Source organism: Porites lutea, chromosome 7 (genome assembly GCF_958299795.1).
Source record: "Porites lutea chromosome 7, jaPorLute2.1, whole genome shotgun sequence".
Lineage (NCBI taxonomy): Eukaryota > Metazoa > Cnidaria > Anthozoa > Scleractinia > Poritidae > Porites > Porites lutea.
The window spans coordinates 29,072,213-29,085,329 of NC_133207.1; the positions used below are offsets into that span (position 1 = coordinate 29,072,213).

General features: G+C 35.0%; 1 protein-coding gene across 1 annotated transcript in view; it reads right to left on the reverse strand.

The window, feature by feature from the left end:
- LOC140944012 (nuclear valosin-containing protein-like) overlaps window positions 1–12,089 on the reverse strand; it is a 34,700-nt gene extending 22,611 nt beyond the window's left edge. Inside the window, exons 1-7 of the mRNA XM_073393120.1 lie at window positions 11,847–12,089; window positions 4,875–4,948; window positions 4,203–4,252; window positions 3,730–3,826; window positions 2,800–2,923; window positions 1,383–1,509; window positions 516–779 (exon numbers count right to left, since the gene is read on the reverse strand). Of these exons, the coding sequence (XP_073249221.1) occupies window positions 516–779; window positions 1,383–1,509; window positions 2,800–2,923; window positions 3,730–3,826; window positions 4,203–4,252; window positions 4,875–4,948; window positions 11,847–11,963 (853 nt within the window). The 5' untranslated portion in view covers window positions 11,964–12,089. The remainder of the gene's footprint in view (window positions 1–515; window positions 780–1,382; window positions 1,510–2,799; window positions 2,924–3,729; window positions 3,827–4,202; window positions 4,253–4,874; window positions 4,949–11,846) is intronic.
- Window positions 12,090–13,117: the final 1,028 nt, after the last annotated feature.

Genomic DNA, 13,117 nt, shown 5'->3' on the forward strand with positions numbered 1-13,117 from the left:
ATCTTGCAAGCTGCATTTCTTTCAGTGGTGATTTAAGTCTCACAGTCTTTAGTCAGGAAAGGAAATTGGAGGCTGTGTCATCACACAACCTTAATTTAGTCACATGACAGCAATGGGCTGCATAAGTTGTACCCTGAATAGACATAAGGGCTACAAATCTCCTACAATATACGTTCACCTTTTGTCTTGCGACCAAAGTGAATTTACATGACGACAATGATCATCCAATCAGCTAGGTGTATTCATTGACTGAGGACGCGACTGTGAGAGGTGATGAAAACTTCCCCGCTGGTAAAGGGACTTTTGAATTTAGACTTGGAATTTATTCTAATTAAAATTTCAAGAATGAATATTCATAGTTAATTATTTTAAGGTCACACTACAGCTCTGTTTTTTTCTCAAACAAAATTCAGTGCACAGGGCAGCCAACTCCATGATAACTGGTAATAAACTCTAAACCTAAAAAGCAAATTCCTAGCCAAGGTTTTAAGAAATGAAAACTTTTTAAATTTTACCAGTTTCTTCACTCTGTTTCTCCTTCATATTCTTGCCTAAACCTTTTTTGGCTCTCTTAGGCGTGGATGAAGATGTCCTTTTCCCTTCTTCACTGAAAACTCTTTTTCTTTTGACGCTTGTGTCAGTAAGTGGCATACTCTCCTGTGGAGTTAGTTGAGGTCCATGTGGGGTATGCAAATTTGATGTAATCTCCAGATTTTGACTTAAGTTGACTGATTGGCTTTGTTTTACAACCACTAAGCCATCACCTTGTGAAATCACACCTGTGATGGAAAATTATGGAGAACTTTAAAGTTGAAAACAAAATTAACACAGAGTTTCAGATCACCTAGAAAATAAGTATATGCCATTTGCATATCTACATCCTTCACATTAATGCATAAAAAGTCCTCATTTTATGGACTTTTATAGAAAAAAAGATACTTTGTTCATTCTAACTGGTCAAGTTATTTTATGAAAGCAATTCCTGACTGTATTTTCTTCAAGTTAACCAGTTAGAGTTATAACCAGCCTAAAACACAAAAAGGTGCCCCTACTATATAAACATATGTATCAACTGAATGATATCTCAACACATGTGAAAATAACATGACTGTTAACTTCCATGTGAATAGATCATAGTTGCTATTGGCAACATGATAAATTGTACCTTTCACCGTAGAAAAATGGTTTGGTATTAATTTTCATTGGTGTTTATAGAATAAAGATTAGACCTTTCATGGCTGCTTGGATTGAGATATGAAATTTCCCTTCTTGTGTTGAAAAATATTTCAAGTGGGTGCTGTGCTCACTCACGAAATAGTTTTAAAAAGTCAAAGAGAAATTTTATGTTTCTGCACAGCCATGGTATATGCATTATTTACTACCTTTTTTATCATGTTGTGGTGTAGTAGGATCTTTTACCAAGTCCAAAGCTCTTTCATCTTCAGATGTTGGACATGAATTTGTAGCCTTGTAAAGGGTTTGCATTGATTGATTCATCAGATTAGTGTCCTACATAACAAAGTTGCAATGATTTTTAAGGATTAATCTTCAACAAATCACTCAAGAAACACACCTGGGGCTCATTTCTCAAAAGGCCCAGTAACTTTTTAGGTTCAAAGGCAAATTTGTAATCAAAACCTGTTGAATAGTAGCACAGTTCCTAGCTCACAAACTGGTTGATTTTGCTTTGTTAACTGATACTTTCATTGTATCATTTTCAAAATTATTGAAACTTTGACAAAATGCAGAAAGCATAAAATGGCTTTTCGAGAAATGGGCCCCAGATCTTAAATATATACAGTCAACTATTCTTTAACTTAGCAACATTACAAGACAACAAAAGAAAAAAAAATTACCAGTACGGTGTGATTACTCAACAACATTACAATACATTTTACAACAAAAAATTAATGATAAAAAAAGAAACCTGATGTTTCAATGACTTCCAGTCACCATTATCAAAAGCTTTACTTCTTGAGGAGTTCAAAGTTTGTGTTAGGTTTAAAAATTGACCAGCTAGCATAGGAGGATAACCCTACCATCAAAAAACCTGACGGTCACCCTTCTTCTAGCCAAGCTAACCTTTTGTTTTTCATATGTAAACATTTCACCACATTTTTTAAGGAAATGTGTGAAGAGTTGGTTTGCCCAGGATAGCTCAGGTACAGTAGGGGAGTGTCCCTTCTATGCAGGACCACTTACAGTTCGATTACTGTAGCCAGGGCCACTTAGACAAAGTTGACCAATCAGATTACAGGAAAATAACAAAACATTCCAAGAAAGTTGGTTGTGGACCAATCAGCAGCTCATAAAAAACAATAAGTTACTTGAAGTACAAAATGTAAATAATGATAACAAACTTTTTTCATGAAGGCAAAACATTTCAAAACACAATGTTTGTGTATTCAAAACTTTACATATAACACCCAGGAGACATTATTTCTTTGACACATGCTGGTATTTTGTCGTCTACCAACAATTTCTTTGCTACCATTGCATTGCCGTGCTTTGAGGTAACATGCGACACTCACCCTCCATTAAGGGACCTCTTAGGAAACACTGGCTTTCTTCAGAGGTTCAAAAGGTCATGTCTGTAGGTTGTGATTGGTGGATTTCGATCCATGTTGTTTTTTTCGTTTCATGGTAATTTATTATTGACAACTAACTTTCTCCAAATGTATTGTTATTTTCCTGTAATCCGATTGGTCAACTTTATCTAGGTGGCCCCAGTTATAATAGTCACACTGTAATTCTCCATAAAAAAGGGGCATATTAAAATATTTAGCTAGCTTTACTCACCTGCACCTCCATCAATGGTTCATCTTCGAGAGACAGCTCGCTATCACTCGATATCTCCAAACTTTTGCTATTGCTTCCCTTGTCAACATCAGAGTTATTTTCATTATCACTTCCTTTAAGATCTCTGGAAAAGAATTTGTCACAAAATATCAAAATATCAACTAAGTAACAGGGCTCCTTCAGGTTCAACGAGGCCAAGATCTGGAACACTCTTCCTCTGGACCTGAGGAGTGAGCATAATATTAATAAGTTTTTGTCTGGCCTAAAAAGGCACTTCAGATCCAAGCCAAATTGAGCTTCCACTACTTTTTGTTATACTTAGGTGAACCGTTCTTTTTTATCTTTATTTGTCTTGAGTGTTGTTTTTTCTTTTGCATCAGGGCCCCCATTCAAACCAGCCTCGCTGAACTGGGCACCCTGGACTAAATATTGTTGAAAATAAACAAACGCTGTAACAAAAGCTTAGTAGCTAGGTTGGTTCAGGCAAGGCCAACAACATTGATCCTGTTTAAGACACAATCTCTCCAGTTGGCTACCTTGTCTTCAGATAAGATGTCTTAACCCTATTTAAAAGCCAAGATAACCAATCCATCACACCTGCTTTACACAAGGAATATTTTGCACTTTGGAATAACCAGTGAAATCATAAAATTATTTTGAAAAAAAAAATTATTTCCTTAAAGTCACTGACCATTTCATTTATTTTATAAACACACTCATGCACGCACCGAAAAACTTGTCAAATGGATTAGTTATAATATATATAATTTATAAGTGCAGTACAGACCCCATTTAAGATGCTAAATAGTGAATAATAGTTGTATACCCTGTTTAAGACCCAAGAACTGAATTCATACCCTGGTCAATGCACATCCCTGTTCAGGACAATAATAATATTATTATTATTAGCACAGTCAATTATTTTTGTACCTGAATGCAGGCGAAGATTTTCTTTTTTGAAGAAATCTTTCCTCCAGTTCCTTCAAGTGTCTTTCTTCCTCTTCCTCCTTACAAATTGCATCCACAACTGCCAGAAATAAAACAGTAATAAATTAATATATCATTAAAGTTATAGTGAAGAGAATAAAGTTAGAGAATCAGACCTTGAAAACAAATATACTTTTTGAAAATGAAATCATTTAGACTTGAAATAAGAAATAAATAAATAATTTAAATAATGATAATAAATAATAATTTTCACTTCTATTGTGCCAATAAGTCTATACAATAAACTTGTGAATCAACTTGAGAGTGCAGGAGTAATAATTTAAGTATTTAAGTCAATAACTCAGGTAAATAGATAACATTAAATGAGGCACAACCATAAAATGTATGTTTTTTTTAGTTACTTCAGTCTGTTTTTTTTTTTTGCTTGTTCAATTTCTTTTTCAAATTTTATTTACCTTTCTCCACAGATGACTTAAATGCTTTTCGCTTTCTCCTGGAATACTCACTTTGAGAAAAAAATTAAATTAAATTATTTTTTAGCAATACTAAGACATGAATTAAAGGTTTTAGCCAGAGGGGTGTCCAGTGTCCTTTGGAATCCCATTTTTGGAAGAAATACAAGGAAAATTCACTTACTCTCTTACAATTTTATGGGAAAACATGCATGCCTTCTGGATGGCCAGTTTTCAATGTATGGCTAAAAGCCTGCATGAAATACAGCTAGCGCTTGGAGACAGCCACTTAATTTCTTGTCAACAGTAAATTCTGAATGAAAAGGTCCCCAGTGGTGCTGTTAAATTTTTCTTGATGTGAAAAAAAGTTCCCACAAGCCTGTACCATCAGCACTCATGTCAACTTGTCTCAACAATGACTCTTGACCTTCAAAATTTTCCTCAGTGATAACTTTGAAGGGACCCTCCCCTAGATTTGCCACTGTTCTGTTACATAATTAACACTCTCTGGATGGGAAGAGAATGCATCTTAGCTCACAAATCTAGACATCTCTTGCCACCCTGCACAGGAGAAAAGGGTAAATTTTACCAATTTTATTTACACCCAGACACACAAAAATAAGAATGTATTAAGTTCCCCATACTGGTAACATAACTCAAACAGAGTCAACTTACCTGTATCTTGTCTGCAAGTGGCTTACAAGTTCTTCAATATCTGGCTGATGGCCTCTTCTAAACTGGTTTAAGTACTGTTGAAACAATCGTGTAAATAAGTAAGGAATCAATAATAATAATTATTCTTCTTAATAATTTTCTTTATTTAATGGTGTCAGTGAAAAGGGGTGATAGGGACCCAGCTCTAGGTAACTGATGATGGCTGTGAATACTTTGTCTTTCTGCCGGACAAAATTGAAGTAATCGTGTTGACTTCGTTTGATTGGTTCAATTGAGTTAAGAAATGGCAAGAAGTTTTAGTCCGTTTATGTGCGATTACCGAACCAATCAAACAACAATTGAACGATTGGGTTTAATTTTTTGTTTGGTTTTGTTTGATAGAATATACCAGGAATACTTTCCTCACCCCCAAAGCAAATAAACTTAAACTTGATTTACACACTATTGAGGAACTGAACTGCATTAAATCACTCTAAAACCTGTATTTTTCAATTAAGAAGAGGCTGCTTAATTTAATGACGCCTTATTTCTTATTTTAAGAAAACTGAACTTATTTTAAGGGGGTTTTTTTGAATTTAAGTTTCTACCATCTTAATTTAAGAGCACGTATCATCGTTCTTAAATCAAAATTTTAAAACAAGAAATGGATTCTCATTTCAAGATAAACGCAAGTTCTTATTTTAAACATTTTGGATAAAATTTAAAAATGTCGCTTTACAGTAGCCGAAATGACCAAAATTTGTACACTTTTGGAGCTTAGTTTAGTAGTTAAGAAGTCTTACTGCGATCTAGAATTAAAATCCTCACAGCAGTATTTCAATATGATCACAGCTCGTCGTTTCACTGCGTTTCATAAACCACGCGCTCATCGTATTCATTGTTGGTCTTTTCCTCGCCTGCAACAACAATGGCAAGTTTTCCTCCTGCCACTAATACACTGCAAAGAGCTTCAAACGATTGTACTATTCTTTCGAAGCGACCATTTTATCGATTCGACAACTCCTCCGCCATATTTTTTGTTTGTTGTTGGCTGCGATTCATGAGAACATGTCACGTAGTACGCTTTTGAGCCAATCAGAGAAAGTATGAAATTTCCGTTGCACTTCAAATATTCAGGTGCGCAGTCGACATGAGAGCTCGAGGACTTGACTGGTGTGATTTCTAATGGCAAAAAAAAAACCTTTTGGCTTTGGTGCATGTGAAATCTTCTCTTCACTTATGTGGCCTGTATTTTTTCCAAGAAACGGACTGGAGAACAATAATAAATTGAAATCATATATGTGAGAAAAAGGTGAGGCCTAGGAAGGTGTAGCTTGAATGAGAATTGTCAGCTGAATTGTTTCTTACAGGATGATCCTGATCGAGCTTTGTTTCTTTGTTTCCTTTCACAGCTTCTTAATATGCTTAAGTTATGTATTTTGTATTAACATGCGTACTGTTTTATACATTTACTACTTATCATGGAATAACCAAAAGGCAATATTTCGCTATGAGCAGTGAGGCTGTGAGTTTGAGAGGTTGTGAGGCTGTAAAGCTGTGACATTGGGTAGTGAGACCTTGAGGTTGTGAGGCTGTAAGGCTGTGAGGCTGTGATATTGTGAGGTTGTCAGGCTGTAAGGATGTCAGATGTAGTTAATCGATAAACTGATAATAGATAGTAATCAATATCAATCATAATATCGATTTCCGATATCAATCAATAGAAATCGATAAAGAACAAAAGTTGTGACTTTGATTAATATCAATTAGAAATCGATAGTGATTTTTTATTGATATATTTTAAATTGTTATCAATTACTGTCAATTGCTATCAATTGTTATCGATTTTGTTAATCGATAATAATTGATAAATTATTTTTTCTGTGACTTCGATTTCTATCGATTTCTGATATCAATCGATATTAATTGGCGGATTAAATCGATTAATATCGATCATATCGATTGATTTCTGGTATTGATTTTTATTGATTAACTATGTCTGGAAGGATGTGAGGTTGTGAGGCTGTGCAGGGTTGCAAGACTGTAAGTGTGTGAGGTTGTGAGGCTGAGTGGTTTTCAGGCTTTGAGATGACAGGCTGTGAGTTTGCATTTTGAGATTGTGATGTTGTGTGAAACTGTGAGGTTAGGAGGTTGTCAGGCTTTGAGACTATGAGACTGTGAGACTATGATATGAGACTATGATATGATGCTATTTGTCTTTGAATCTTTAGGGGGGGTTGCGTTTTCTCCTATTCCATCTTTTACCTTCCCCTCATTTAAGAACTGTCAAATAACCCTTGATAAGCTAGCATGGTCAGCAATTAGAAGGGATTTGACTTCATAGAGGGAGAGAGGGGTGGAGGTTAAAGGAAAAATGTTTATGAGCAGGGAAAGGACTGGTGTGAAATAACCATCACATAGTTGGTTACCATGACAACAAAAAGGATCTGGAGCAAGCTTCTACATCACCAAGGGCCATTACAGTAATTTTGTAAGCTTGATGAAAATTGTTGAGACTTGGTAAGGGTGTCAGGCCTGACAAAAAACCCATCTTTCATGTAAAAATGTATTGTAAATCATGCCTGGTATGATCACTTAAAACAATGACTTTGTTGTTAAGATAAAGAAACGTACTTGATTAAATCTTCATGTGAATTGATTAACATCAAACTAAAAAGTCAAAAGTATGTTTAAAAAGTTAAATAATAAACTAAAAGCATTTTTTTTAGATGATTTATTTATGTTAAAAGGCCCTTCGCATTAGTTGATTACGTGATCAACTTTCGGTAAACACAAAAACAGTTCGCTTTTGAAAACTTTGTTTGCACGAGCTGAAAGAGCATATTAAAATTAGCTACAGTGGAACCCCGCCCTATGGACACCCACTTAATACGGACACCCGGATATAAAGAACGGTTTCCTTTGTCGCTGCGAATCCATTTAATACGGACACCCGGTTAACATGGACACTGTGGCATGTCCCATTGATGTCCATATTAACGGGGTTCCACTGTAACCTGTAAATCTTCAACCGTATATCTCAATAGTGGCGATTGCAATGGCCGCGGTAAATTAGAAGGATTTGTATGCGAAAAACTCTTTTTGCCACCCAGCTGTTTTCATGTTTACTGAAAGTTGACCACGTGATCAACTGATGTAAAAGGCCTATTTGTTTTAACCAGTTAAAACAAACATTCATGACTGGAAAAGAATTAATTGAGACATCAAGGTCTCTACTTGCATAACTCACCACTATGACAGGCTTATATTATGACAAATGACTACTATTTAAAAAAGATACACAAAAATGTAGTCATTTGATTTTATATATTATTTTACCCATTTTCAATCCTCACCTGCGAATACATTTTTACAATGTAACAACCTTTCTGTTACATCTGGACATTTGAACATTGCTGATGAAGTTCATCAGCCTGTATTAGCTGTGAGTTGTACACAATAGAAGACCTCTTATCAACAAATTCCATGTAGAAAATAAAAATTTGCATCTCTACATAAAATATGTGAACTAGCTAAAAGTTCTTTCCAATTGAGTGTGTGAGTTTAAAGGAGCTCATGTGTCACGAAATTCAGCCAAATTAGTTAATTATAAAATGCCCGTTAAATTAAGAGAAACAAAAACATAACCGCTTAAAACATTAAACAGATGTCATGGATGGACAAAACTGAAGAAGATTGAAACAGATTGAAATTAGGGTTTTTGAAAACTGTTTAGCCTAACAGCTTTTCAGAGTTGATCTCTGCTGTTTGCAACTTCAAAAATAATGCTCAGGAGACATATTTGTTTGTCTCGAATCTCTGATTTTGTTATTTCCATGTAATTTCTTTGTTTACTTTAAGTTTCATAGCGATTGAGGACGAGTAATAGGCAAAATTAAACAAAATGAACTGGATCACTACCGTGACACAGCCCCTTTAAAGTTTATTTCAAGGTTCAAACTGGGCAAGGTCAGGTCCTAGTTCTTGAGATTAGAAGAGGGTCTGAGACTTTAAAGTATAAAGATTCTAGAGGGGATCGTATGTCTTAGTTGTTCTTGATATTTGGGGGGAGTGATCTTAGATGTTACTTTTTGAGACTGGGAGGTTTCTCAGGTTTGACCAGTGTTGTTCAAGAGTAGGTTGTTACTAACCTGGAGATAATGTGGAACTTAGTTTCTGTTTCTCTTTTTCAAACGTTTTCCATTGTAAAATTTACCCAGTCATTTCAGAGCATCCAAACATATCCGTAATAAAGTTTTAAAAGGATTTAGAAGAGGAATTAATGTTCCATGAACGTTCAGATTTGAATTTCAAAGTTCACTCTAACTGCCTTACCCTGCTTTGAACAACCTGCTCATCTATTAAAGACTTATCAAGGGAGAGGAAAACAGTCACAGCCTTGTGTTATGCACATCTTTTGACAAAGCAAAAAATAATAGAACTTTATATTTATCAGTTAGGTGAAATTTGAGTTCAAAATTTAGCAAAAACTAATCCAAAAGGAAAGTGAAAATAAACATTATTTTGAGTTTAGGAACATTGGAATGTTATCTGTCGAAAGTCTTAAAGATTTAATTCCATCTGATGGAATAACATCCAAGAACGGCTTTTTCCTACTGATGGCTTTAGGAGTGCTGATTTGAATTAGGCATCATGTACAGCTGTACATGCTTACAATACAATAATACTCTTTGTTTTCCCTATATTTTCATGATTTGGTCTGAGTTTTATACTGATGCCTGATTTGTTTGTACATGTGCCACCTCGCATTCAGAGGAGCATGTTTTTACTGTATAGACATTAGCCAAGAATTTAATAGTGATTTTTAGTAGTAAGAGTAGGTGAGGTAGAATCTAGCAGGTGTAAGTGGCACATCATGCCAGAGTTGATCCCAGTTTCCATAGCTTGAAGTGACTAGGAAAATTTCTCTCCCCCTCCGTGGGCAGACAGAACGACTTTTTCCTACTGATGGCTTTAGGAGTGCTGATTTGAATTAAGCATCATTTACAGCTGTACATGCTTACAATACATTTTTGACATTATTTCAAGGGTCACTTGGGTGAAGGCATTAGGCAGCAGTAAGAAGTCTGTGCCCACTTCCTCAATACTTTTCTTCAGTTTTCTGTGGCTAGGAGACTATTTAGACGATGTACTGTTCCATACAATAATCGTATGGAACAGTACATCATAATAACTTGAAACAGAGTTTTCAAGCACAGTTTTTGTAGTAGAAACCAGTAGCACTGACTAACAACATTGATCATCATAAGTCACAAATAAACAACCACATTTCTACATTTACTAATGAAGTAACAAAATGTTTAGAGAGATAACATCATTAATTAGTTTATCTAGTACTTCCTTTGAAACACCACTTGTAAATGGTTTGTTGAATAAGTTGCCATTGCTACATTGCTACTCACTGACTAGTGCGTACTTAGCCAATCAGATTACAGAATTTGAGACAATGAGCTTTTGTTTCTTCTTAAGTGAAGCACTCCTTGCAACCACTCTTGTAACTGACCAGCTCTAGTTACAACCACCATTGTGAAACCCTGTTTGAAAAGCTACCTCTTGTAAGCGACCAGAAGCGACTGCAACCACTTTTGGGCCATAACCCAACTGGACTTTTCCTTTATTTTTAGGCTCTCGTAAGCTACCACTCATAGTTTTATTTATATAAATGAACATTAATAAATGAAACTGCACTCTGTGCTAATGGTTCTTGTACAGTGCAGTATTGTATTTGTCAAAGTACAAGGTCATTTCCTTAGTAGTCACTTAGACATAAAGTTTAGCCGTGGCTATATCAAATGTAAAGATACTAATTAAACATTTTTTTCTTTATGAATTATTAATGAGTTTTTGAAGCTCTCATATAAGCGACCACCCTCTATTGTTTTAACATGCAGTCACTTACCATCTGATAAGCAAGCAACTCTATATATAGTCACAACCACTCTTTCAAATTTCCAAGGTGGTCACTTTAGAGAGCTTCTACTGTAGTCAGTAAAAATAGCTATCTAGAATAATTAAGTTTATTTAGTTCAGATGTTCTGTTCCGAGTGCAATCTTTATTGCAGGAAGTGTTTAATAGTTTTGTAGTAATATTGCTTATCCTGTAGCAGGTGGTTTTTTTTGTGAAAAAATATATTTATTTTGTTTTACAATGCCCAAAATGGGATTACCATTCTTTCCTTTTTAGTCCTATTTTTTTTCCCAAAAACAAAACAGACAGAATCAAAGATGGTGTGATATGCCTATCGATCATGAGCAACCACAATACAAGGTTTTAGAGGTCTTGTAACTATGTCAAACTTCAAGTGTGGAGAAATAAAAGAGAACATTGATTTGGTGTATACAGAAACTCATATTAAACAATGTTGTCACAAGTTTAGTAGTTTGATGTTTGAACAGGGCCTTTGATCGGCTCTGAGCTTTCAGAATCCTTTTTCTTGAAATAAGGACTGGTTTTTCTTCTTGAAAAAAGAAATTTTTTCTTAAAAGCAGAAGTTTAACTTAAGAAAATTAAATTCTTAAATAGTTTTTGAATTTAAGAAAATACCTGCTCATAATAAGAATTATTTTTCTTAAATTAAGATTTAGAATGCTTTTACTTAAAATAAGGCCTGTTTCTTATTTTAATAATTTTCCCTTGAAATAAGATTTTTTTTCTTAAAATAAGAAATTTCATTTCAGAAAAAAAAACTCTTAATCTGAAGTTTAATTTGAGAAATTTTGTTCTTAAAATAAGATTTTCAGGTTTTAGAGTGAATATCTGGGCATCTATACTGAATTCAACACATAAACATCAAAATGTCGAAAAACTATCATGCCCTTATGCTTAGATAATAACAATTTAGAATTTTTTAGACAAGTAATTTAAGTTTCTTAGTACGTCATCTGTTGTATGAAAACACTACTCGATGGAGGAGCACTTGTGTGAATTAATGACACCATGTTTAAATCACGTTTACCTGCCTAGCTACCCACCTCTTTAATCCGTGGAACAAGCCGTTTGTCCAAATGGTAGGCTCCCTTTGGAAGTCTGTTGGCACTCACTCGCCTGTCCTTCTTCTTGCGGCTCAGATCTCTAGCCATTCCGAACATCTCACAGGCTCTAATTTACCAAAAGCCTCTTGTTTTTAAGTTCAATCAGAATTACTAGTACCTGTCAGAGTGCAACGAACAATTTCGATTGCCATTTTTACGCTAAACACGTGTTTTCTGTAACACTGATCGGGGAAAATAACTATTTCTGCAAGGCGTTCCATAATGTAGACTCTTTCACAGGCCCTTTCCGAGTAGTTGTTGCGGGTGGACTAGGGAGACTTACGTCCCAGTAAGAAAATGAACTGTCGACTGTGGACTGCGGACTGCGGACTGTGGACTGTGGACGAATCGGACTGGGTGGGTACAAAACACGAACTAGAAACTACGGACTCGGTAAAAAACACGGAATAGAAATGAAACATTGATTACGGACTGTAAAAACACCCCTATCAAGATAAAAACGAGTTAAGACTGATTGAGAACTATAATAAAAACAGACCTACAGTAGCCTCCCATAGACATTTATTTGGCCAATAACACAATCTCTCTTTCTCAGCATTTTAATATGAGAAAGAACACGTGAAGAAACCCGCTGACGACGTCTGACGGACTTCCTCCGCAGGTAAAAAAAAGCTGAGGATGGTTTTAAAATAAATAATCAAAAAGGTTTGCGCCATATTTGTCTTAGAAAAAATGATTGGGCTCTTCTATGAAGAAAAGAAACATATTTTAAACCTAGTTAAACTAAACAGCTTTTTAACATGTTCAAGCCTCAGTGTGAATTGGGCATTAAACACACATCCAGATTACTCCATCCGGGGAAACCTGTTTATTTAACATATTCACTTTTTTTAGTACACGTGCAAACATGTTTTTTTTCTCTAGTTCATCAGTTGTCACTTTAAACCTTAAATTTTAAGTCACAATTTAGTTTTTTTGTCTTGTCACTTGATAATGATGTCCAGGCAATATGGAAACGTTGTGTTCTCTTTTCGCTAACCTCTATTCTTAAGTTTCAACAAAATTTAATTTGATTCTTATTTGACAAATAATTTATCGCCGGCAAAAAAGGATCGAAACATGATTATATATGAGAACTATATCAAACACTTGAAAATATATACTTCTTATAACTGAGTTCGAGATACGTACTGTAACGCACGGACCAAACTATTTTAGAGGGCCTGAATGGGTTCGACTAACGACAAACG